The sequence below is a fragment of the Monodelphis domestica genome, chromosome 2 (assembly GCF_027887165.1).
Source record: "Monodelphis domestica isolate mMonDom1 chromosome 2, mMonDom1.pri, whole genome shotgun sequence".
In the NCBI taxonomy this organism is placed as follows: Eukaryota; Metazoa; Chordata; class Mammalia; order Didelphimorphia; family Didelphidae; genus Monodelphis; species Monodelphis domestica.
Genome location: NC_077228.1, coordinates 205,072,070 through 205,093,838, shown reverse-complemented (window position 1 = coordinate 205,093,838; position 21,769 = coordinate 205,072,070). Strand labels below are relative to the sequence as shown.

Below are 21,769 nucleotides of genomic sequence, written 5' to 3'. Positions count from 1 at the left end.
GGGTTCTCTGGGCTTCTCTGCCACTGTTCACACAGACATCTTACCCAAAAGTTGTTTATGGCTTGACTTTCAGTTCTGTTCTTGGGTCCTGATGCCACTCATTCCCATTCCCACTGTCATTTCTCATTCTTTCTTCAAGGCCCATAGCTCAGATGCCTCCTCCTCTAAGTGGCATTCCCTGATTGCTTCCCTTCTCCCCCAGTGAAATTATCCTCCCTTCCCATCCTCAGATATTCCTATATATAGCATTTTGTCTGGATCTTAACTATGACCAATTACAATCTACCTTGTATGATCCCTTTTCTGTGCCCATGTTGGAATCCTCCTCCTCTCAGTGGAACATAAACTCCTTGAGGGCTGAGACACTAAGATTTCTAGTCACGCCTCCAGCACCTAGTTCAATGCCTTGTACGTAGTCACTTCTTAAAGAGGTAAATAGATGTTGAATTGATTCATGTTTGGGATGGAAATGATCCTTAAAGAGATATCATGTCCCACTATTGGGGGAAAAAGGGCACAAAATAGTGGGAGGGGGTGGGGGTGATGGGTTACAATGGATATTTATTTTTAGAGTTCAGTTAGATCTCTAAATATTTCTTATATGCAGTTCTGAATCCCTGAAATTGGCCAGAAAGTGAGTGAGCTTAGGGCCCTCTTATGGGAATGGGGCCTTAATTGAAGCTCCAAAAGGTGATTATTTCAAGCTTATTTCTCTCTTCTTCTTTGACTTCAGATTTCCTTCCTTCCCAGTAGCAGGTAGACCAATACTTGACCCCTTTTCTTCTCTTCAGTTCTATGATGTCTGACCCTTCTTCCTTTCACAGGTAGAGAATTCTCTGGACCCTGTATATGTGAACGTAGAGAGGCAGCAGCGAATTCCTGCTCTGGCTCCAGCCTCTCCCTCTGCTCCTGCCCCTGCCCCTGCCCCTGCCCCAATCCCTATCTCCACCAGCCCAGTGTGGGAGACTCATACAGACTTGGGCAGTGGACGGCCCTACTATTATAATCCAAGCACTGGGGAGACCACTTGGGAGTCTCCCTTTGGACCTACTGAATCTGCATCTAGCCCGGCTACCTCTCTATCCCCTCTGGGCAGCCCAGGGGACCCTGAAGCAGAGTGGGATCAGTACTGGGATGAAGAGAGCCGGAGAGTGTTCTTCTACAACCCCCTGACTGGTGAGACTGCATGGGAGGAGTCCACCACCCCTGAGATGCAAACAGAACTTGCCCCCTGTAGCCCAATGGACCAAAGGGTGAGAATGGGATGGTGAAGTCTCGGGAGAGAAGATGTCACCTTGGGATGGAACTGAAGTCTTAAGGGAGGTGGAAGGTGGGTGGTGGTTGGGGTTGAGGGAATAGGGTAAGAAAGAATATCCAAGATGGCAGAGCAACTCACTGATTCTTGACTTGGGGTGTTGTGTTCCAGCCACCAACACCAGAGGCAGATTATCCAGAGGAGCTAACATGCTACCCAGAGGAAGACTACTCTCCAGTGAGCTCTTACACTGACCCCAGCCCAGGATCCCCAACCCCAAGGAGAACAACTGACCCCTATACACCCCCTGGCTGGTCCTGCCACATCTCTCCAGATGGGCAGTTGCTCTATACCAACCTTTATACCCAAGAGCAGGTATGTTAGATCTGGGAAGAGGACAGCTCCCTTGGAGCCTTTACAGATAGATGTTCCTATGGAACCCCTTCCCCTTCAAATCTATTATCCTTTCCTGAGGCCATCCACTTTCTTTTCGGAAATGTTATCCTTCTCTCCTTTTCTTCCTTCTCCCCATCCTTCTTCTCTCTCCTTCCCTCTTATTCACTCCCTCCCTTCTCACCTTTCTTTCTCATCCTGTTCTCTCCTTCTCCTTCATTCACTCCATTTTCTCTCCTTCCCTCTCCTTGTCCCTTATTCACTCCTTTCTCCTTTCTCATCCTGCTCCTCTCTCCTTCCCTCTCATTCACTTACTCTTTTTTCCTCCTTCCTTTTCCCAATCCTTCTCCTCTTTCCTTCCCTCTCATTCATTTCCTTCCCTCCTTCCTTCTCATCATTCTTTCTCTTCTTCCCCCTCATTCATTTCTTCCCCTTCTCTTTTCTTCCCCCTTCCCTTTTCCATCCCCCATTCACCCTCTCCTTTCTCTCTCCTTCCCTTTTCTATCCCCACCCCAGCCTCAGAGACACAAGTCACCCCACTTCTTTCTGGAAGTTCACCTGTCTAAGAACTACTTCCCTCCCCCCACCCCCAACATACAGTGGTCACTGACTGACTGGACTTTTCCTCACCAGTGGATGAGATCCGAGGATGAGCAGGGGAAACCATACTTCTACAACCCCAGTGACAGCACTACCCAGTGGGAGCTTCCCCAGGTACTGGTCTAGATCAGGGGAGGGGAAGGTAAGAGAGGGGTGTTAGAATGCAGGTGGGGGGACCTGAGTGACCATCTTCTTCTCCAGGTACCTGTCACAGGCCAGCGCTACCAGAGCAGCAGCAAGACCAGCCAGAACAATGATTCCCTGACACTGGCCAGTCCTCCAGAGGCAAAAGTAAGTGGTTTTAGGGGTTCCTTCAGGGAATGGGGCTGAGATAGGCATGTAAGGTGCCATGAGAGAGTGACTGGGCAAGCAGTGAATGCTTATCAGAGGAATTCCTGAATCTAGGTTTTGCTTCTCTCTCTGTCTCTTCATGTCTTCCTCTCTCCTCCCATCCTTTGCCTCTGTTTTGTTTATTCCCTTATCTGCCTACCCTCACCCTTATCTCCTCTAATAAACTCTGATCTATCTCTCCTACTTCCCACCTGTCTAGTGAGGTAGTAAATAAACATGGTCTGCCTTATCTTCAAAGGAATAGAACAATTCTCAAACTGATTCCATTTCCAGTCTGAGAACTTCCCATGATGAGTTGGGACACCAGAGAGTTGGGAGCTCAGCCTCGAGTTGGGTAATTAACATCCATGATAGCTAGATGGAAACTAGATAGCACTGTGGAAAGAGCTCTGGAAGCAGAGTCAGGAAAATCTGAGATCAAATCCAGCCTCATTCACTTCCTAGTTGTGTGACCCAGGGCAAGTCATTTAACTTGTCTTCCTCAGTTTCCTCATCTTTAAAATGGAGATAATAGTAGAACCCACTCCCAAAGTTGTCATGAGGACCAATTGAGGTAATATCTGTTAAGTCCTTTGCAAACCATAAAGGGTTATGTAAAGAACTAGCTATTGTTATTATTCCATCTGATTCTAGAGGTGAGAACTGCCCAAACATGGAAAGGGCTCTTAAGAGGCAGTGAGTCTCCTTTCTAATTCCAAGGTCAGAGAGCTGGTGATTAGGTCCTTCTGCCCATTTCCCAAAATTTAGCACTAACAACACTCTCTAAAAAGATAATTATTTGATGAATATTACCTCATTGTCCTAAAAGATGAAAACAACAGAACACACAATTCCACTCATTCTGCTGAGGTTTATTGAAGTTTATGCATTATTGCAATGATAAATTGTAGCCAGCTGGCTCTCAGATGGTTAGTAAGCATGGGAGGAGTTATGCTGCCCATATCTTCCTCAGTTACTTCCAGATGAAGGGCATAGTCCCTTTGGTCCTGCAGAAATTAGAAAAGGAAGAAAAAGTTTTCTGACAAATTTAGGAGACTTTAAGTGTCTTTGCTTCAAAAAAAAACGATTAACTCTTAGCATGCAATCAAAAAGATTTTCAGCAAATAATACTTAATACAAAGTTTCTTCTGCTTAGAAAAGGAGCCTCTCCAAATGGGGACTGCACTTTTCTGTTTCAGTAGATAAGAAGTCATAGCAACAACACTGTTGTCTTGATTCATCATTTATCCTCACTTCTACTGGTTGAATTTCACACATTTATAGTACCTTGAAGTATGAAGTGAGTCAAAGCTATCAAAATAATGCACTAAAAAGTGAAAAAAGGGCTACGGAGGGCAGTTATCCATCTCTAGGCTCTTTGAGCAGAGACTCGATTTCCACTGATCAAGGATCTGGTAAAGAAGATTCCTCAGACAACTAAATGGCATAATGGCTAGAGTGCCAGGCTTGAAGTAGGGAAAATTCATCTTCCTGAGTTCAAATCTCACTTCAGACCCTTGCTTGCTATGTGACCCTGGACAAGTCACTTAACCCTACTTACCTTGGTTTTCTCCTCTGTAAAGTGAGCTGGAAAAGGAAATTGCAAAATTATCTTTGCCAAGAAAATTCCAAATGGGTTCACAAAGAGTCAAACATGACCGAAAAATGATTGAATATCAAGAAGGGAAGATTTGGAAGGGAAATAATATTACTGCCCTTTTTCAGTAAAGAAGAATTAGAGTCCATCCTGCACTGGGCTAGATGAACTCTGAGGTTCTTTCCAGCTGAGATTCTTTGATTGTGAACTAGGACCAAAGTGTGCACAAAAGTTTCAAGACAGATCTTTCTAATGGCTGTCCAGTCCCATGAGCTATCTTCAATTCAATCCATAAAATATTTATTAAGCTCCTACTATGAGCCAGGCACTGCTTACAAAAAGAAGCAAAAGAGTCTATCCTCAAGGAGCATCATCCAGGTAGGAACATCAAGGATTGGACTAGTTTATACAAATTAATTCAGGAGGCTTTTATTGGGTTCCTCCTGTAAAAGGACTATTAAGTCTTTTTTTTTTTAAACCTTACCTTCCTGTCCTAGAATCAATACTGTGTATTGGCTCCAAGGCAGAAGAGTGGTAAGGGCTAGGCAATGGGGGGTCAAGTGACTTGCTCAAGGTCACTCAGCTAGGAAGTATCTGAGGTCATATTTGAACCCAGGACCTCCCATCTCTGGGTCTGGCTCTCAATTCACTGAGCTACCCAGCTGACCCCTACTAAGGCTTAAAATCTATGATTCCCTCAGCCCACTTCCTGCTTTTGACCTTATCTCTTCTCCTTTCCCCAACATGCTCATAGTCTAAGACTCTGGATAAAGCTGGTGTCCTTTATCGCACCAAGACAGCAGACAAAGGGAAACGTCTTCGGTGAGTAGGGGCAATTGAGAGTGCTCAGGGAGCAGAGTCAGAGTCCAGAACTTGAGGTGAAGTGGGGTGCAGATGGGAATGTCATCAAGGCTGTTTCTCTGTAGTTTGTAAGCACCAAGAGTGGCATCAAAGTGTAATGGACGATATAGGTTCGATTCTCACCTCTGATAATTCTAGCTGTGTGGCCATGAGCAAGTCACTTAACCTTAGTTTCTTCATCTGTGAAATGGGTATATCAGTACTGGATTTATTTCATGGAGTTGTTTTGAAGTTCAGATGTGGTTATATAGATAAACTCTTAAACATTATATATAATGTTTATATATATGCTATATATAGTAGGTAAATATTTATATGGATATATATTTATAATCACATAAACTATGTATACATACAATTAATATATCCTAATATATTATGTAAACATTATATAGAATGATATAGAAATGACAAAATTAAGATATATATAAACATGTAATTTAGAAATTATATAATCAACATATATAAATATACATAGTTATATATAACTTATGTATATATAATTATATTCTAATATATAAACATTATTTTGAAATTCTATATAATTAATATGGTATGTTATATAGAAACATATGTAATGATAGAAATTATATATAATTAATATGTTATATATACATGATATATAAATTGTATATGTATAATTTATTATGTAAACATATATAATTATATAGACAGAATTAATATATAAACTTATATAATATATGCATATTATATAATATGTATGATTAATATATAATATTATATCTATTTCTTCTGATGGTGATAATGATATTATTGCCCTTTTCTCAGAAAGAAGAATTGGAGCTCCTCCTGGACTGTGCTAGAAGGCGGGATTCTGACCTTCTTCAAGGAGTCAAAGGCCTCAACTGCTGGCAGCCTGGTGAGAGCCCCACCTAGCATGGGTCATATCAGGGACAGTCCCCTCTACTTTATCCCTAAGGCATCTGGTCCTCTCTGGGAGGCATCCTGCCCACACACACCTGGGGTAGGTGTCCTCTTGCTGACCTCAGAAGGAATCTAGGAACATAGTGTTCAGGTACTTTGTGTCTTCCTTACAAGCATGCCTTATCTGAGACACTGGATGGGAAAGACAGTGCCCGTGAAGATGTATGCTCTGCTTAGCTCTTAGCTTCTCGGCACTGCCTCTTACATTTGGACCTCTGCCTTTATTTCGTTCCCAGGAATAGCTAGTCATTTTTCTGTTGTGTTTAACTCTTTGAGACCCCATTTGGGGTTTTCTTGGCAGAGATAAATGCAGTGGTTTGTTGTTTCCTTCTCTGATTCATTTTACAGGTGAGGAAACTGAGGCAAACAGGGTTAAGTGATTTGCCCCAGGGTCACCCAGTGAGGAAGTGTCTAAGGCCAGATCCTCATGTAAAATGGTACTCTATCCACTGACCCATCTAGCTGCCCAGGTCTTATGTCAGGAAGGCCTGAGTTCAGTTGTGGCCTCAGAAACTTAACTAGCCGTGTAACCTTGGGTAAGTCACTTCACCCTGTTTGCGTCAGTTTCCTCATTTGTAAAATGAGCCAGAGAAGGAAATGAACATTCCCTGAATTAGCCACTGGGCATTAAGAGTTCCAGTTCAAAGGGAACAAGGAATGGGACCTAGCCTTCCTACTGGAGTAGGAAAATGACAAAGCAAATCCTGGACATAGTCCATTAGACTGAGCTCCTTGGGAGTAGTTACTGCTTTTCTTTGCTTTTATATTCCCAATACTTGCTCTAGTACCTTGGCCCATTGTAGGGGCTCAATAAATGTTTACTGGTTGGGGTAGTCTTAACCTTTTTGTCGTGAACCCCTTTAACCCTCAGATAAAGCCTGTGAATCTCTCCCTACAATAATGTTTTTTAAGACGTATCCTATTAGATGCCTAGAATTACAAAGGCAACCAATTAGATTGAAATAGTTATCAAAAAAAAATTCGTGTAAGTTCAGTCTCTAAGAACCCCTGATTATAGTGAAGTGAACATGGAATTAGGATAACTTGGATTCAGATGCTACCCGAGATAGACAATTATTAACTGTATGACCCTGAGTGAATCACACCCTCTTGGTGCCTTAGTTTCCTCATCTGTAAAAATGAATGGGTTGGTTGCAGCTAGGTGATACAGTTTTATATAGCTCCAGGCCTAGAGTCTGGAGTATCTGGGTTCACATCTGGCCTCAGATACTTCTAGCTGGGCAAGTCATTTAACTCTGCCAAGACTTTGCCACTCTTTTGTGTTAGAATTGATATTGAGACAGAAGGTAAGGATTAAAAAAAGAGAATGGTTTGGACCTAGTGATTTCTAATGTCCCTTTCATCTCTAAATCCGTTATCGATCTATACTCTGTGTGTGTGTGTTGGGGGGTGGAGGTAAATTCTACTGAAACAGCAAGTTGAGTGAGGTCCACAAAATAAAAGCTGCTCATTTCCCCAAGGTCTCCTGGGTGTTTTCAGTCTCTCTTGTCAGACTGAACAGGCCAATGGCCAGTCTTGTTCTCTGACCTTGGAAGTTTCACTTGAGTTGGGGGAATGAAGATGATAAGGAGAATAAGTACTCAGTGAAGATTCTTCCTCCCCATTTCTTCCAGAGACAGCCATCCAACTTGTCAACTCCAGAGTATACTGTGGACCTCCGAGGAGCTACTCTGAATTGGGCCACCAAGGACAAGTCCAGCAAGAAGAATGTGCTAGAGGTAAGGATTCTGGGACTCAATAGGGGTCAGAAGAAGGGGTGAGTTTATTAAATGACTGGTACTTTCCAACAAAGTGGATTCCCACCACAAGTAACCCAGTTGGAATCAAGAAGAAGTGGGGTCAAGAACAAGATCAGTGCTAATAAGGCTTTTACTACTGACCCATCACCCCTGCCCTCAAGGATTCCAAGTTCTTCACATTTAAGGAGGTCCTGAGTTTAACTCTGTCTTTAATTCTCCTTGTGAACCCAGTTTCCCAGCTTCTAGAAGGCATTGGAAAGATGGGAGGATGGGACTGGGAGAGGAATCTCTCTAGCCTGAGTTGAGCATTTCCTGTTGAAGTCACAGTGACCTGATCATTCTTAGAGCTGCCCTAGTTTTGGGGCCTTCTCTTTTTCTCACCATACCCCTAAGCAGTAAATATGCCAGGGCAGGGTAGTAGAATCCCACTTAGTCCTAATGGGGGTGGGGTGGGAGCCTGAGCCCCACTGGGAGTAGGGCAGGAGAAAAAAAAAAACAGAAGATCATAAGAACCACTTCCCTATTTCTTCCTGCAGTAAAAGGACCCACACAATTTTTGAGATAAAATGTTTTGCAAACCATTAAGTGTTATATAAATGCAAGTTATTATTAAATGCTAGCTATTTCTAAGGTTGCTGGTATGGTGAGCTCTGGAGTCTGCTCTAATATTAAGATTCTGTGCTGTTGGAGAACATGGACCTTACCTTACATATTCATTTTAGGAAACACAAATTAAATTGACTATATCTTTATTTCTCCTAGTGTCCAACACAGTACTGCTGGGTGCTGTAAATGGGATGCCCAAATAATCTTCTTAGGACATCAATCTAATATTCTTCTAAGCCCTTCTAAGGGGAGCCAATCCAACCCAACAAGCATTTATTAAGCACTAACTGTATGTAAGACAGAATGCTAGGTTTTAGAAATACAAAGACAAAATAAACAAGTCTGCCCTCAAGGAGCTTACATTCCTCTAGGGGGTAAGGAGGGATACAACATGTAAACAGATAAGTATGAACATAATAAATTGAATAGGAAGGAAAAAGCACTAATAATGGATGGGATCAGGAAAGGATCCCACAGGACATGGTACCTGAGTTGAACCTTCAAATTCCAGTCTTGAGGAACAGCCTAGACAAATACAGGTGGAACTTGACATGCCAAGGGACTAAAGAATAAAATAGATTATCTACAACAGGCACCAGACTCTGCCATCAGTTTGTCAGCTTATTCTTGTAATCTCTCTCTCTCCAACTACCCTTCTCTCTCTCTTCCTCTCTTTCTCTCTAACTCCCCTTCTCTCTGTTTCTGTCTCTCTCCCCCTCTTCCTCTAACTCCCTCTGTTTCTCTCTCCTTCTAACTCCCTCTCTGTTTCTTTCTCCCTTTAACTACCCCTCTCTGTTTCTCTCTCTCTGTCTTTCTCTCTCTTCCTCTTTCTCTCTCTCTAACTCCCCCTCTCTCTGTTTCTCTGTCTCTTTGTCTTTCTCTCCCTCTCTCTCTGTTTCTGTCTCTGTCTTTCTCTCTCCCTCTTCCTCTAACTCCCTCTGTCACAATGTGGTGGGGAAGCAGTGTCTTTTGTGGTATGCTATCCGTAGGGCTCTGTCTTGCCCTATTTGACATTTTCTAATCAAGACCTTGGAGAAGGACTTAAATGACCCTTGCACATAGAAGGTACTTAATAAGTGAATGCACCAGGGGCAACTAGGTGGCTCAGTGGATTGAGAGCCAGGCCTGGAGATGCAAGATCCTGGGTTCAAATCTCTCCTCAGATACTGCCTAGCTGTGTAACCCTGTACAAATCACTTAACCCTGGTGGCCTAGCCCTTACTGCTCTTCTGCCTTGGAATTAATACTTAGTGTTGATTCTAAGATAAAGATAAAGGTTATAAACATTAAAAAAACAAGGTGAAAAGTTCACTTCATTCAGGGACTTCCCTCTTTCAAATCAAGAATGCCAGTGTAATACCTCATTGAGAAAATGTTTGCCATTCCAGCTCCGGAGCCGAGATAGCTCTGAATACCTGATTCAGCACGACTCAGAGACTATAATTGGGACTTGGTACAAGGCGATCATTCAGGGCATCCAGGAGCAGGTAACAATAGGCAGTGAAACAAAATTCAGGGGCACCGTTTGGGATTGGGGAGCTCATGAGAAAAGGAACCAAGAAGGAAAGGGGCCATGTTTATAGGCGGAGTGGTCCTAGTGGGGATCAAGCGTATCCTTGGGGCTGGCAGCCAACACTCGCAGCCTAGGCTCAGCCTTGAACTAGATTAGATAATTTGCTATCACTATAGAAGAGAGAGAGAAATTCTACTTTTCCTTTTGTTTTGGTTATTCTGTTGGATTCCATTCCTGTGTGTGTGATAAGGGATTTTGTTCATAGTTTGGATCAGGAATTGAGGGAGATGGGCTAGCCTAGACCCCTCTTTTTAACAGAGAAGGAAAGAAAGGCCCAAAGAAGTTATGTAGCGAGCCCAAGTTCACACAGGCTGGAGTAGCAGAGCCAGGATTTCATTATCCAACAGTTTCAACTCTAGAGGATATTGGGGTAGGTGGTGGGGAGACAGTAGCCATGTGTATTTTTACAATCCCATCCTTAATGCCTGTCCCCCCCAACACCCCCCATTCAGGTCCCTCAGAACCTGATCCCCAGCAGGGTCAAGATGGAAGCAACAGCCCCAACTCTAGTCTTCTATAGCTTAGTTAGATGGCTTCCCATCCCTAAAAAAAGGTTGATTAAGAGATCTATGTCACTCTAGATAGGGGTGAAGAAAGTAATTTTTTAATGGTCTGCTTTAGGGCTCTGCCTTATGCCTTGCCCCTATTTGACTTTATTATTATATTGATATCGTGTGTCTTTTTAAATGAAAAAAATTAGACCTCAATGGCATCCTAATTTAGCAAGTTTTTAGAAATAATTTCCTCCCTCTCTCCCTTATGCAGCCTGGTAACAACCTCACCAGACCTCCCCCTCCAAGTCATCTAGCTCCTAAACTTTTGTTACCTTATTCTTAGCTTGTGTTCTTTTTTAATCACTTTTAAAATATTTTTAAAATAATTAATTTTTAAACAATATTTTTCCATGGCTACATGATTCATTTTCTCTTCTTCCCTCTTCCCTCCCAGAGCTGACAAGCAATTAATTCCATTGGGTTATACATGTATTATTATAATTCAAAACCTCTTTCCATATTATTCATATTTTTTTTGTTGTTTAAGCCCTATTTTTATTTTTAAATATTTTTCCATGATTCCTTTTTTTCCCTCTCCACCTCCAAGAACTGACAAGCAATTCCACTGGGTTATACAAGTATTATCATTTGCTACCTATTTCCATATTATTCATTTTTGTAATAATCTTTTAAAACCCAATTCTATACCCATATAAACAAGTGATAAAACATGTTTTCAGCATTTCTGCTCCCACAGTTCTTTCTCTGGATGTGGATAGTGTTCTTTCTCAGAAATCCCTCAGAATTGTCCTGGATCATCGCATTGCTGTTAGTAGAGAAGTCCATTATATTGGATAGTTCCACAGTGTTTCGTTTTCTGTGTACGTTCTAGTTCTGCTCATTTCACTCCACATTAGTTCATGGAGGTCTTTCCAGTTCAGTAGAAATCAAGCAGTTCTTCATTCCTTAGAGCACAATAGTGTTCCATCACCGTCATAAACACAATTTGTTCAGCCATTCCCCAATCAAGGGACACTCCCTGGTTTTCCAATTTTTTTGCCACAACAAAAAGTGTAGCTATGAATGTTTTTGTACAAAGATTTTTCATTATCTCTTTGGGGTACAGACCTAGTAATGGTATTGCTGGATCAAAGGACATGCATTCATTTAAAGCCCTTTGGGCATAATTCCAAATTGCCTTCCATGATGATTAGTTTATCCTGAGTTCTAAAGCAATCAAGTATGGTGATAGTTTCTCTTAAGTTAATAGAAATAAATGACAATTCTCATTAATTAGTCAATTATCTCTGAACTGTTTATTAAGTTCACTTCATCAGTATCAAAAATCATCAAAGTACCAAAATATAAAATCCCACCCTTGGGTTTAAAATAATCATCTGTGCAGGTTCAAGATAGAGAAATTCTGGTTTACCCACTGTTTGAGAAAAACTTCCAGAAAACAAGAGTTCTTAATCCAGTGTCCATCCATGAACTTGGATGGGGGGGGAAATGACATCTTTATTTCAGTATTTTTGGTTTCTTTTATTGTCTTAAATATCTTATTTTAAAACATCCTTCTGAGAAGGGATCCGTAGGCTTCTTCAGCCTACTAAAGGGGTCCATGACACAGAAAAGGTTATAAAGCTCTGTTTAGGATGTATGAATAGACTACAAACTTGATATGAATCCATGATGTATCATAATATTGAAAACTTAATTGACTCTAAGGTCATTAATTAATTAAGCTGCATTAATAGAAGCCTGGCCTTTGGAACTAGTCAGACCACAGACCGTCTGTCAAACCAGAGCCAGGACATCATGTTCAGTTCTAGACATCACACACAAAGTGGGACAGCAATAAATCCAAGAGTATACTGAAGAAGGTGATTAAAATGGTCAAAAAAAAAGTGGAAAACATGTTATATAAGAAATAGTCTACAATTACTTGGAAATATTTAGCCTGAAGAAGAGAATATCTGGGGATGAGAAGGGAGGAGGAAAAGATGGGATTGTAGCCTTTGAATATTTGAAGAACTCTCATAAGAAAGAGGAATTGAATTCAGTTTTGTATATTGAGGGCAAAAGTAGGAGAAGTAAATTAAAGTACATCAGGTCTCATAGATTCGAAATTGAAAGAGACCTTTAAGACCATCTAGGTCAACTCCTCCCCATTTTTCAGATGAGAAAACTGAGATATAAAGAGATTAAATAACTTGCCTAAGATCACACAGCTAGAAATAGTGTCGGAGGTAGGGTTTGAATACAGATCTTCTTGACTCCAAATCCAGTAACACCAGCTGTTCTCAAAGTGCAGTCCTGAGGCTCCTGGGAGGGTCCCAAAAATTATTTTGGGAGGTCTTTGAAGTCAAAAGTATTTCTATATGATATTAAGATGTTTTAGTTTCTAATAGTGTAGATATCTGTAAACATAATTCACATAAACAAAACTCTTTGGGATCTTCAACTTTTAAAAGTATAAAAGGGTTCTGAGCCTCAGAAGTTGAAGAGCTATTGCACTATCCCATTCTTTCTTTCAAATGTAGAGGGAGACCAATTTCTCAATAAAAGAAGAAACTCTCCATTGTCCAATGAGGGAAGTTTATCTTCTGAGAGAGTGAGGATTCTGAGATAGTCAGGATTCCTACTTCGGGGAAATGAGATTTGACTAGAGGACCTTTTCCTACTCTTGAGATTCTATGACTCTAGTCCACAGACCCCTACCCTGAGATTGACTGTGAAAACAGTGCTGATTTTGGGTCCAGTGAGCGACTGGGAGGTGGAAGGGAGAAAGAAGAGGAAAAGAAGCATTCTAGTAAGTGGGGCTGGGACCTGGGATGATGTGGGAGACACAGGGTGGGGGAAGAGAAGAAAGGGCTCTTTCCTCACAGCAGAGAAGTCTTCCCCACCACCCCCATCTCCGAGGTAGGAACGGGGAGAAGTCTCTGAACAACTTTAGGTAGTATGGAGAAGTTCTCTTAGAAGGTTATATGGTACCTGGGGCCCTGGGCTTCCAGGTAGCCCCTCTAATAGGTGCTGGGGTTGTCACCCACAGTCAGTTCCATGGGTCCTGAGAGTGACTCCAGCAAGGTTCGACACAAACTCCGAAAATTCTTGTTGAGGAGACCAACGCTGCAATCCCTTCGGGAGAAGGGCTACATCAAAGGTAGGGCGTGTGTGTCTAGACACAACAATCCGGATGGGGGGCATGCTGGGTAGTGTGGACATCCATATCTTTGGATTTTTTTTATAAGTGTTTATTTTCTCTCTTCCACCTTCTTTCCCCTCATAGGAAAAAGAAAAAGGGGAAAGAGAACCTTGGTAACCAATATGCAGAGAGAAAGCAAACAAATTCCTCATTGGCTGTGTCCAAACATGTAGGTCTCAGACTTCACCCTGGGAACCAAAGTTGGTCGTTGCATTGACCACTTTTTTGTTTTTCAAAATCATTTTTGTGCAATAATGTTGTATGGTTGTTCAGTTGCATCGGACTCTTCGTGGCTCCATGGACTGTAGCTATCCATGGGGCTCTCATGGCAAGGATGCTAGAGTGGTTTGCCATTTCTCCAGAGGATTGTTTTGTCAGGCAGTCAGAGGTTAAGTGACTTCCTCAGTCACACAGCTAGGAACTTCTGAGCCCAGAATTGAACTCTGATCTTTCCGACTGCAGACTCGGCTCCACTGATCTAGCTGCCTCCGAGGCATTCACAGGTTAAAGTGACTTCCCCAGGGTTACATGGCTGGGAAGTGTCTGAGACTAGTTTTGAACTGAAGACTTCCTGACCTCAGGACCAGCATGTTAACCACTGAGCCCCTGATGTTTCTGTGCAGTGATATTCTAGTATAAATCCTGGTTCTACGTTGTCTGCTCTTTTTAATTTAATTTTTAAAAAACCTTTACCTTAGAATCAATTCTAAATATTGGTTCCAAGGCAGAAGAGCCATAAGGGCCAGGCAATGAGGCTTAAGTGACTTGCCCAGTAAGTGTCTGAGGCCAGCTTTGAACCCAGGACCTTCCACCTCTAGGCCTGGCTCTCTCCACTGAGCCACCGAGCTGGCTCCCCCTTCTCCATTCCCTCTGGCCATTCCCATTCCCCCACCCCCACTCCCTCTCTGGATCTCTGTTTGCTGAGGTCCAGGGAGGGGGGGAACCTAGAAGCAGCCTTCCTGGGGGCTGAGCTCTGGTTCTCCCGCCTACCCTTCCAGACCAGGTGTTTGGCTGTGCATTGTCGACGCTGTGTGAGCGAGAGAACAGCCTCATACCCCGCTTTGTGCAGCAGTGTATCCGCACGGTGGAGTCTCGGGGTACGTGTGGGCACTAGGAACCAAGAGGGGGGATTCTCAGGCCTCGGGAGGACCCGTAGGGGTGGGACTGGGGTACCCCGAAGCCAGAGGAGCTCTCTCCTGTCCCTCATGCCCTCTCGGCACCCTGAGTCTTGACTGAACTGGGAACTAGGTGAGGTCCTATACAGAACCAGGAGAAGAGACCCAAGGCTCCGCCCTTGGGGAAACATGCAGACCCAGATGCGGTTAGATGGAAAGCCCTTTTCATCAGCAACTGCTCCTTGGGAAAAAGGAGACCGTGTACTTTATGTAGACGAGTCGAGGATGGCTGGAGAGGGGAGGCTATGAATCGACCCAGGAGATAAATAGGACTTACTGAGAGTAGATAAATACATCACTCGTTGGAGCAGGAGATGATGACGGGGAAAGTGGGGTTACGTCCCTTCTGTCCCCCAACGAACCCAGAAGGGCTTCCTAGAAGAGGTGGAAACCAGCTTCTCTCTCCTCTCTGCTAGGGTTGGACATTGATGGATTATACCGCATCAGTGGGAACCTGGCCACCATCCAGAAACTACGTTACAAGGTGGACCATGGTGAGTTGCCCTGAGTCTTCTTTTCAGCTGAAGAATGTGCAAGGTGCCCATGTTGGAGGTGGGGGAGCGGGGCTGCTTTGTGTTGGGTTCCAGTCTCCAGAGAAGAGGAGCCCCTCGCACCGAGGGCCTTGTGCCCTACGTTCCCATAGTCCTCTGCCAGGAAATGGCCGGATCCCGGCCAGTCTCCCGACACAGAAGGCTGAGTGGTGAGGGAGATTCCCTTGGCCGACACGGCTATGAAAAATCCCTCACACCTGCCCCTGGCACCCGAGACCCTGTGTGAGCCCCTCAGCCTTAGCCTGTGCTCCCTCGGATTCCCCGTTGCCTCTTGCCTCCCTGTCCGGGGCATCTTTCCCTTCTAGTTCCCTCTCCCTATGCAGATGGCCGGGAAGAGAGGACTCGGCAGCTCCCCCCACTCCCACCCCAAGAGACAGCCACCCTTTCTTCCCTTTGTCCTCCAGATGAACGGCTGGACCTGGATGATGGGCGCTGGGAGGATGTCCACGTCATTACTGGAGCGCTGAAGCTCTTCTTCCGGGAGCTACCCGAGCCCCTCTTCCCCTTCTCTCACTTCCACCAGTTCATCTCAGCCATCAGTGAGAGGCGGGGCCTAGGGTGGTGGCGTGGTGTTAAGGTTATGGGAAGAGGGCGCCGCTAGGAGGTCCAGCGGGTTGAGAACCAGGCCTGGAGATGGGAGGTCCTGGGGCCAAATCTGGCCTCAGACACCGTGACCCTGGGCAAGTCACTTAACCCGCTTTGCCCAGCCCTTATGGCCCTTCTGCCTTGGAACTAATACTTGGTAGTGATTCTAAGACAGAAAGTTAGGGTCGTTTGGGTTTGGTTTGGTTTTTAAGCTACAGGGAAGAGATAGGGATGGAGAGATGGAATCAGTGGTCACAATGCCATCCGGCTCTCCCGGAGAACAGCTCCCCGTTAATAAGTGCGGACATTTGTAGAGCACTAGGAAGTTTGCAACAAGCTTCCCGTACACGATCTCATCTGGAGCTAAGAGCTGCCGGTGTTATCTCCGCTTTATAAACGAGGAAACTGACTTGGGAGACTAAGTGGCTTGCTTAAGGTCCCCCAGCTTGAGTGTCCGAGTGGGACGTGAACTCCTGACTCCCAGGCTCATCACTTCCCCACTATGCCACAGGCAGCTTCGTGCACCCTCTCTGGCCGGGTTTCTCAAGAACGCCTCCCCCAGCCCAGGCTGTCAAGAGGAGCTGCAGAAGGAAAGACTTTACCCAGTGGGGGGGGGGTTCAGCCCTTCCCTGCACAGACAGAAGCATTTCCAGCTCAGAACCTCCCCACTGAGTCCTCCTCTCTCCTTGTACCCACCCTCTCCCCCCAGAACTCTCGGATCAGGCCAAGCGGAGCTGCCACGTGCGGGACCTGGTGCATTCTCTTCCTGCCCCCAATCAGAACACCATGCGCCTCCTCTTCCAGCACCTCTGCAGGTGAGGGAAGGGCTTTCCTCTGTTTGCATTTTGTTGGCGTGGGAGGCCTGATCCCCGTAACCCCTTCCGCCCTGATGCCCGCCTGCCTTCCCCAGGGTGATCGAACACAAAGAGGAAAACCGCATGTCGGTGCAGAGTGTGGCGATCGTCTTTGGGCCCACGCTGCTGCGGCCCGAGTTCGAGGAGGGGAACATGCCTATGACCATGGTGTTTCAGAACCAGGTGGTTGAGCTGATCCTTCAGCAGTGCAGGGACATCTTCCCCCAACGCTGACCCGTTCCCGCCCTGCCGGGCCACAGCTGGACAGTCGGGTGTGACACGGGGTGGGAAGGGGAAGAGGAGGGAGGGACCCACTTAACCAATAAACCATTTCCTTTATGCTGAGATTGTTGTCCGGTGGCTCAGCAGGCTGGGCGTCTCCAGCGGTTTGGTGTGTGTCGCCTGTCGCCCTCCCCTTCCCAAACGTCTCGTCCCCTTCGACCCCCGAGTTCCGGGAGCTGCAGACAGCGTCTTGTCTAGCCCCCCTCGTTCTATGCATCCGAAAAGGCCACCTGGAGCCCACAGGGAAGGCATCCAGTGACTGGCCCAAGACCCCTTAGGTATGCAGTATCGAGAGAGACAGGAGACCAGGCTCGATGCAGTCCAACTACAGAGCCCGAGTGTCAGAAAAAGCAGTTTGAATGTTATTTGGCTGGCAGTAGGGAGGCACTAAAGATTCTTTTTTTTTTCATTTTATTTTCCCCCAATTACATGTAAAAAGTTCCAACATCTTTTTAATGAGCCTCAAAGGCACCAAAGATTTTTTTTTTTAAATAAAACTCTTTACCTTCCATCTTAGATATTGGTTCCAAGACAGAAGTGTTGTAAGGGCAAGGCAATGGGGGTTAAGTGACTTGCCCAGGGTCACACAGCTAGGCAATGTCTGAGGCTAGATTTGAACCAGGGACCTCCTGCCTCTAGGTCTGGCTCTCAATTCACCGAGCCACCCAGCTGCCCCAGCACTAAAGTTTCTTGAGCAGCACCATATAACCCCCTGAAGGAGGAAGATGACTTTCCAGGTTATTCTTCAAGCCCGAGGTGTTCCCAGGTGACCTGGCGGTCCCCAACCTCCATGAGGCCAGCATCGCAGCCCACATAGTCTTTCAAAGATGGCGCACTCAGAGAAAGGAGTGAGCATTCCATGCCTCAGCTTGGTGGGAGCTGCCAAAACAGGGACAAATGGAACATGGGGCAGCCATGGAATGAGGCACCACGATTTTAATTTTCAGGCCACGAGACTCCCAGTTTTTATCTGTGACCCCAACCCAGGCATCCATTCTGCATGGCCAGTCCTTTCCCTGCCAAAGGCTAGTCCTTGCCCTTAACCTCCACCCAAGGGACTTCTTTCGCAGTGACCTCCGGTGGCCAGTTTAGGAAATACAAAGGATCACACCTCGGTAAGCTTTAGTGAGCTCATTGATATCTCCTGGAAGTGCAGTCTGTGACTCCTGCCTCTCCGAGGAAGCCTTCAGAAGTCTTATAATGGAAACCTTTCTGATTGTTCGTGCCTGTCAATAAAAGTGTGTGGGCACCGCCAACATGGTCTATTTTCTTATTTACAAATGATACACGTACTAGCCGTGTGACCCTGGGCAAGGTACTTGACTCTTTTTGCCTCAGTTTCCTCATCTGTAAGAAGAACTGGAGAAGGAAGTGACATCAGTATCTCTGCCAAGAAAACCCCAGATGGGGTCACAGAGTCAGATGGGACTAATCAGCTAAACAACAGTGCTGTACAGCCCTGGCCTCATGGATAGAGTTGGGTGGGAAGCCGGTCACATCTGGGATCAAATCTTGCCTCAGACACGTTCTGGTTGTGTGACCCTAGGCAAGTCATTTCACATCCGGGTACTCAAAGCAACTCCCTTTGAGTAAAAGTTACAGAGAAAATGTCAGCCTAAATTGATAGAGAGTTTGAACTTGTGGGACTTCTTGGTATTGATGATAACACAGGTCTAGCCCTTATCCCTACTATTGTACTAATAATATGTGCTATAAAACACAAGAACATACATTTGAAAAGAATCAAGGAAGGGATCCTATATTTGATCCTCAAGATAGTAATAAACCACTGGAGTTAATTAGAATGAACTGAGCAATGTGCAGACAGCCAGGAAAGGTAGGTCATTGTCAGTTTGTGAAAGGGAAAAGGGAAAGGAACAAGCATGAATTTTTGTTTAGTCATTTTTTTCAGTTGTTTGTTGATTCCATTTTGAGTTTTCTTTTTCTTTAATCTCTCTCTGTCTCTCTCTCCCTCCCTTTCTATCTCTGTCTCTCTCACACACCCTTACCTTCTATCTTAGAGTCACTACTGTGTATTGGTTCTAAGGCAAGAAGAGTGGTAAGGACTAGGCAATGGGGGTTAAATGACTTGCCCAGGATCACACAACTAGGATATGGCTAAGTTCAGATTCGAACCCAGGACCTCCGATCTCCAGGCCTGGTTCTCCATCCACTGAGTTATCTAGCTTCCCCCAAAGGTACGGGTTTTGAAAGAAAAAAAAATGCTTGGGCCTTGGGAAGTCAAATCCCATCCAGGAATGGAATGAAGTGTAGGAAGACTAAAAGGCTCTGAATGCCAAATTAGGATTTTACATGTGATTCTAAAGGCGATAGGGAGCCACTGGAGTGAGGGTGAATGACAGAATGCAGAGCATGGCTCCCTCAAGGATGCCTGCTCTAGCCACAGCATCATTTGACTGGTAAGACTGGTGGGAGAAGGGGAAAGCTCAGTGGCACCTGAGCAGCACTATGGGTGCCTGAATAGTAATTAGGTTGTAACTGCTTTAGGTCAAAAATGGGAATCTTGGGAATAAAGGCTGGGAGGTTTGGGCTAAAGCCCTGCAGTTGGCTATCAAGAAGGAGGGTAGAGTTTGACCCATCTTTTCATCTTCTGATCAGTTGATCAGCCCACACTGGTTTAGAGGAATATTCAGTGAGGGCTCCCATTTATGTGGCTTTTTACAGTTTATAAAATACTTGCCCAGCAGCAAACCTAGGAGATATATACCCCCATTTTAAAGGTAACAACAGGAACTAAAACCCAAGACTTTATTACATTTGTTCAGTTGTTTTTCAGATGTGACTGACTCTTTGTGACCCCATTTGGAGTTTTCTTAAAGATACTGAAGGGGTTTGTCATTTCCTTCTCCAGATCATTTTGCAGATAAGGAAATGGAGGCAAACAGGGTTAAGTGATTTGACCAGAGTCACACAGCGAGGAAGTCTGAGGCCAGATTTGAACTAGAAAAGATGAGTCTTCCTGATTCAAGGTTCAGCTCTCTATCCCTTGTGCCACCTAACAGCCCTTTTATTCCACATATTTCTACCAAACCATGCAGAAACGATATGAGACAGACTCCTGGACCAAACAAGTTTCACAGGACTTTCACAAATTTACCAGAAATCCAAGGGTCTCCTTTATTCATTCTGCTTCACCAGCCTCCAGATTAGAAGGCCCCTTACCCTGATGAGGTTTCTATTAACTCAATTCTCTCATAACAGGGATATCTTAAATTGTAGTCTAACTGCTTAAAAAAACACCAAACAAACCCTTACTTTCCATCTTAGAATCAATACTGTGTATTAGTTCTAAGGCAGAAGAGTATAAGAGATAGGTAATGGGGGTTAAGTGATCTAATTGCTTTTTACCATTTCTTGTTGTCTCATGGAATAATTTGCTTTCTATTTGTCCAATTCTAATGTTTAAGGACTTATTTTTTCAGTGAGATTTTGTATCTTTTCCCCATTTGGCCAATTTTGTTTTTTAAAGTATTATTCGGTGTTTTTTATGCCTTCTTTACCAAGCTATTAACTCTCTTTTTATCATTTTCTTCTATTACTCTCATTTCTTTTCCCAACTTTTCCTCTCATTTGATTTTTATAATTCTCTTTGGGCTCTTCTAGATGTCCTTTCTGGGCTTGTATCCCATTCACATTTTTCTTTGAGGCTTTTGCATTTAGTTGCTTTCATTTTGTTTTCTTCTGGATTTGTGTCTCGATCTTCCTTGTCACCATAGTCACTTTCTATGGTCAGGTTCTTTTTGTTTGTTTGCTCATTTTTCCAGTCTATTGCTTGACTTTTAACTTTATGTTAAAGTTCAGCACTGATCTTGTCCCAAGCTTCAGGGTTTTTGTGCTGCTATTTTTGAAGGTAATTCTGAGAATCCATAAGTTACCAATTCTTCTAAGGAGAGATGTGATCATTGCTCTCTAACCTGTGTGTAACTACAAGCACACCTCTTTGCCCTAGAACTATGATCAAGGTACCTCCATCCCTGTGGCCACAAGCTTCAGTGTGCTAGTGTTCCTTTTTGTCCTGGAACCTTGATCTGGAACTGTGCATGGGCAATGCAACAGGGTCCCATACCCAGTGCCAGCAAAGGGTCTCCTGTAATTTCCTTGCTATTTGTCTGCCCCCCTCCCCCATTGTCTGCTGAAAGCTCTAGAAGTTGCTACTGCCACCTCCAAATCCTGCTGTTGACTCTGAGGCATATTCCAAGCTGCTCTTTAGGACCAACCACCACCCTGGTGAGATAGACCTTTCCTGCCACCCTTCTTTGGAGGGGGGTGTTTTGGGTTTTTTAGATTTTTGGAATTTTTTATTTAGAATATTTTTCCATGGATATAAGATTCATGTTCTTTCCCTCCCTTCCCCCTGCTGACATGCCGTTTCATTGGGTTTTACATGTGTCCTCGATCAAGACCTATTTCCATATTATTGATAATTGCACTAGGGTGATCATTTAGAGTTTACATCCCCAATCATATCCCCATTGATCCATGTGATCAAGCAGTTGTTTTTCTTCTGTGTTTCCGCTCCCACAGTTCTTCCTCTGAATGTGGATAGTGTTCTTTTTCATAAGTCCCTCAGAATTGTCCTAGATCATTGCATTGCTGCTAGTAGAGAAGTCCATTACATTTGATCGTGCCACAGTGTATTAGTCTCTGTGTACAACGTTCTCCTGGTTCTGCTCCTTTCTCTC

At 44.3% G+C, this 21,769-nt stretch overlaps 1 protein-coding gene across 4 annotated transcripts in view; it reads left to right on the top strand.

Moving 5' to 3' along the window:
* The window catches only part of ARHGAP27 (Rho GTPase activating protein 27), a 64,766-nt gene extending 47,637 nt beyond the window's left edge, over positions 1-17,129 (top strand). For all 4 annotated transcript variants that reach the window (XM_007482489.3, XM_007482488.2, XM_007482490.3 and 1 more), the window contains 15 exons: positions 825-1,253; positions 1,427-1,630; positions 2,282-2,362; positions 2,450-2,539; positions 4,930-4,997; positions 5,826-5,916; positions 7,616-7,720; positions 9,736-9,834; positions 13,121-13,226; positions 13,467-13,577; positions 14,618-14,716; positions 15,211-15,288; positions 15,750-15,884; positions 16,640-16,745; positions 16,841-17,129. In XM_007482489.3, the coding sequence (XP_007482551.2) occupies positions 825-1,253; positions 1,427-1,630; positions 2,282-2,362; positions 2,450-2,539; positions 4,930-4,997; positions 5,826-5,916; positions 7,616-7,720; positions 9,736-9,834; positions 13,121-13,226; positions 13,467-13,577; positions 14,618-14,716; positions 15,211-15,288; positions 15,750-15,884; positions 16,640-16,745; positions 16,841-17,018 (1,980 nt within the window). In that variant the 3' untranslated portion in view covers positions 17,019-17,129. The remainder of the gene's footprint in view (positions 1-824; positions 1,254-1,426; positions 1,631-2,281; positions 2,363-2,449; positions 2,540-4,929; positions 4,998-5,825; positions 5,917-7,615; positions 7,721-9,735; positions 9,835-13,120; positions 13,227-13,466; positions 13,578-14,617; positions 14,717-15,210; positions 15,289-15,749; positions 15,885-16,639; positions 16,746-16,840) is intronic.
* Positions 17,130-21,769: the final 4,640 nt, after the last annotated feature.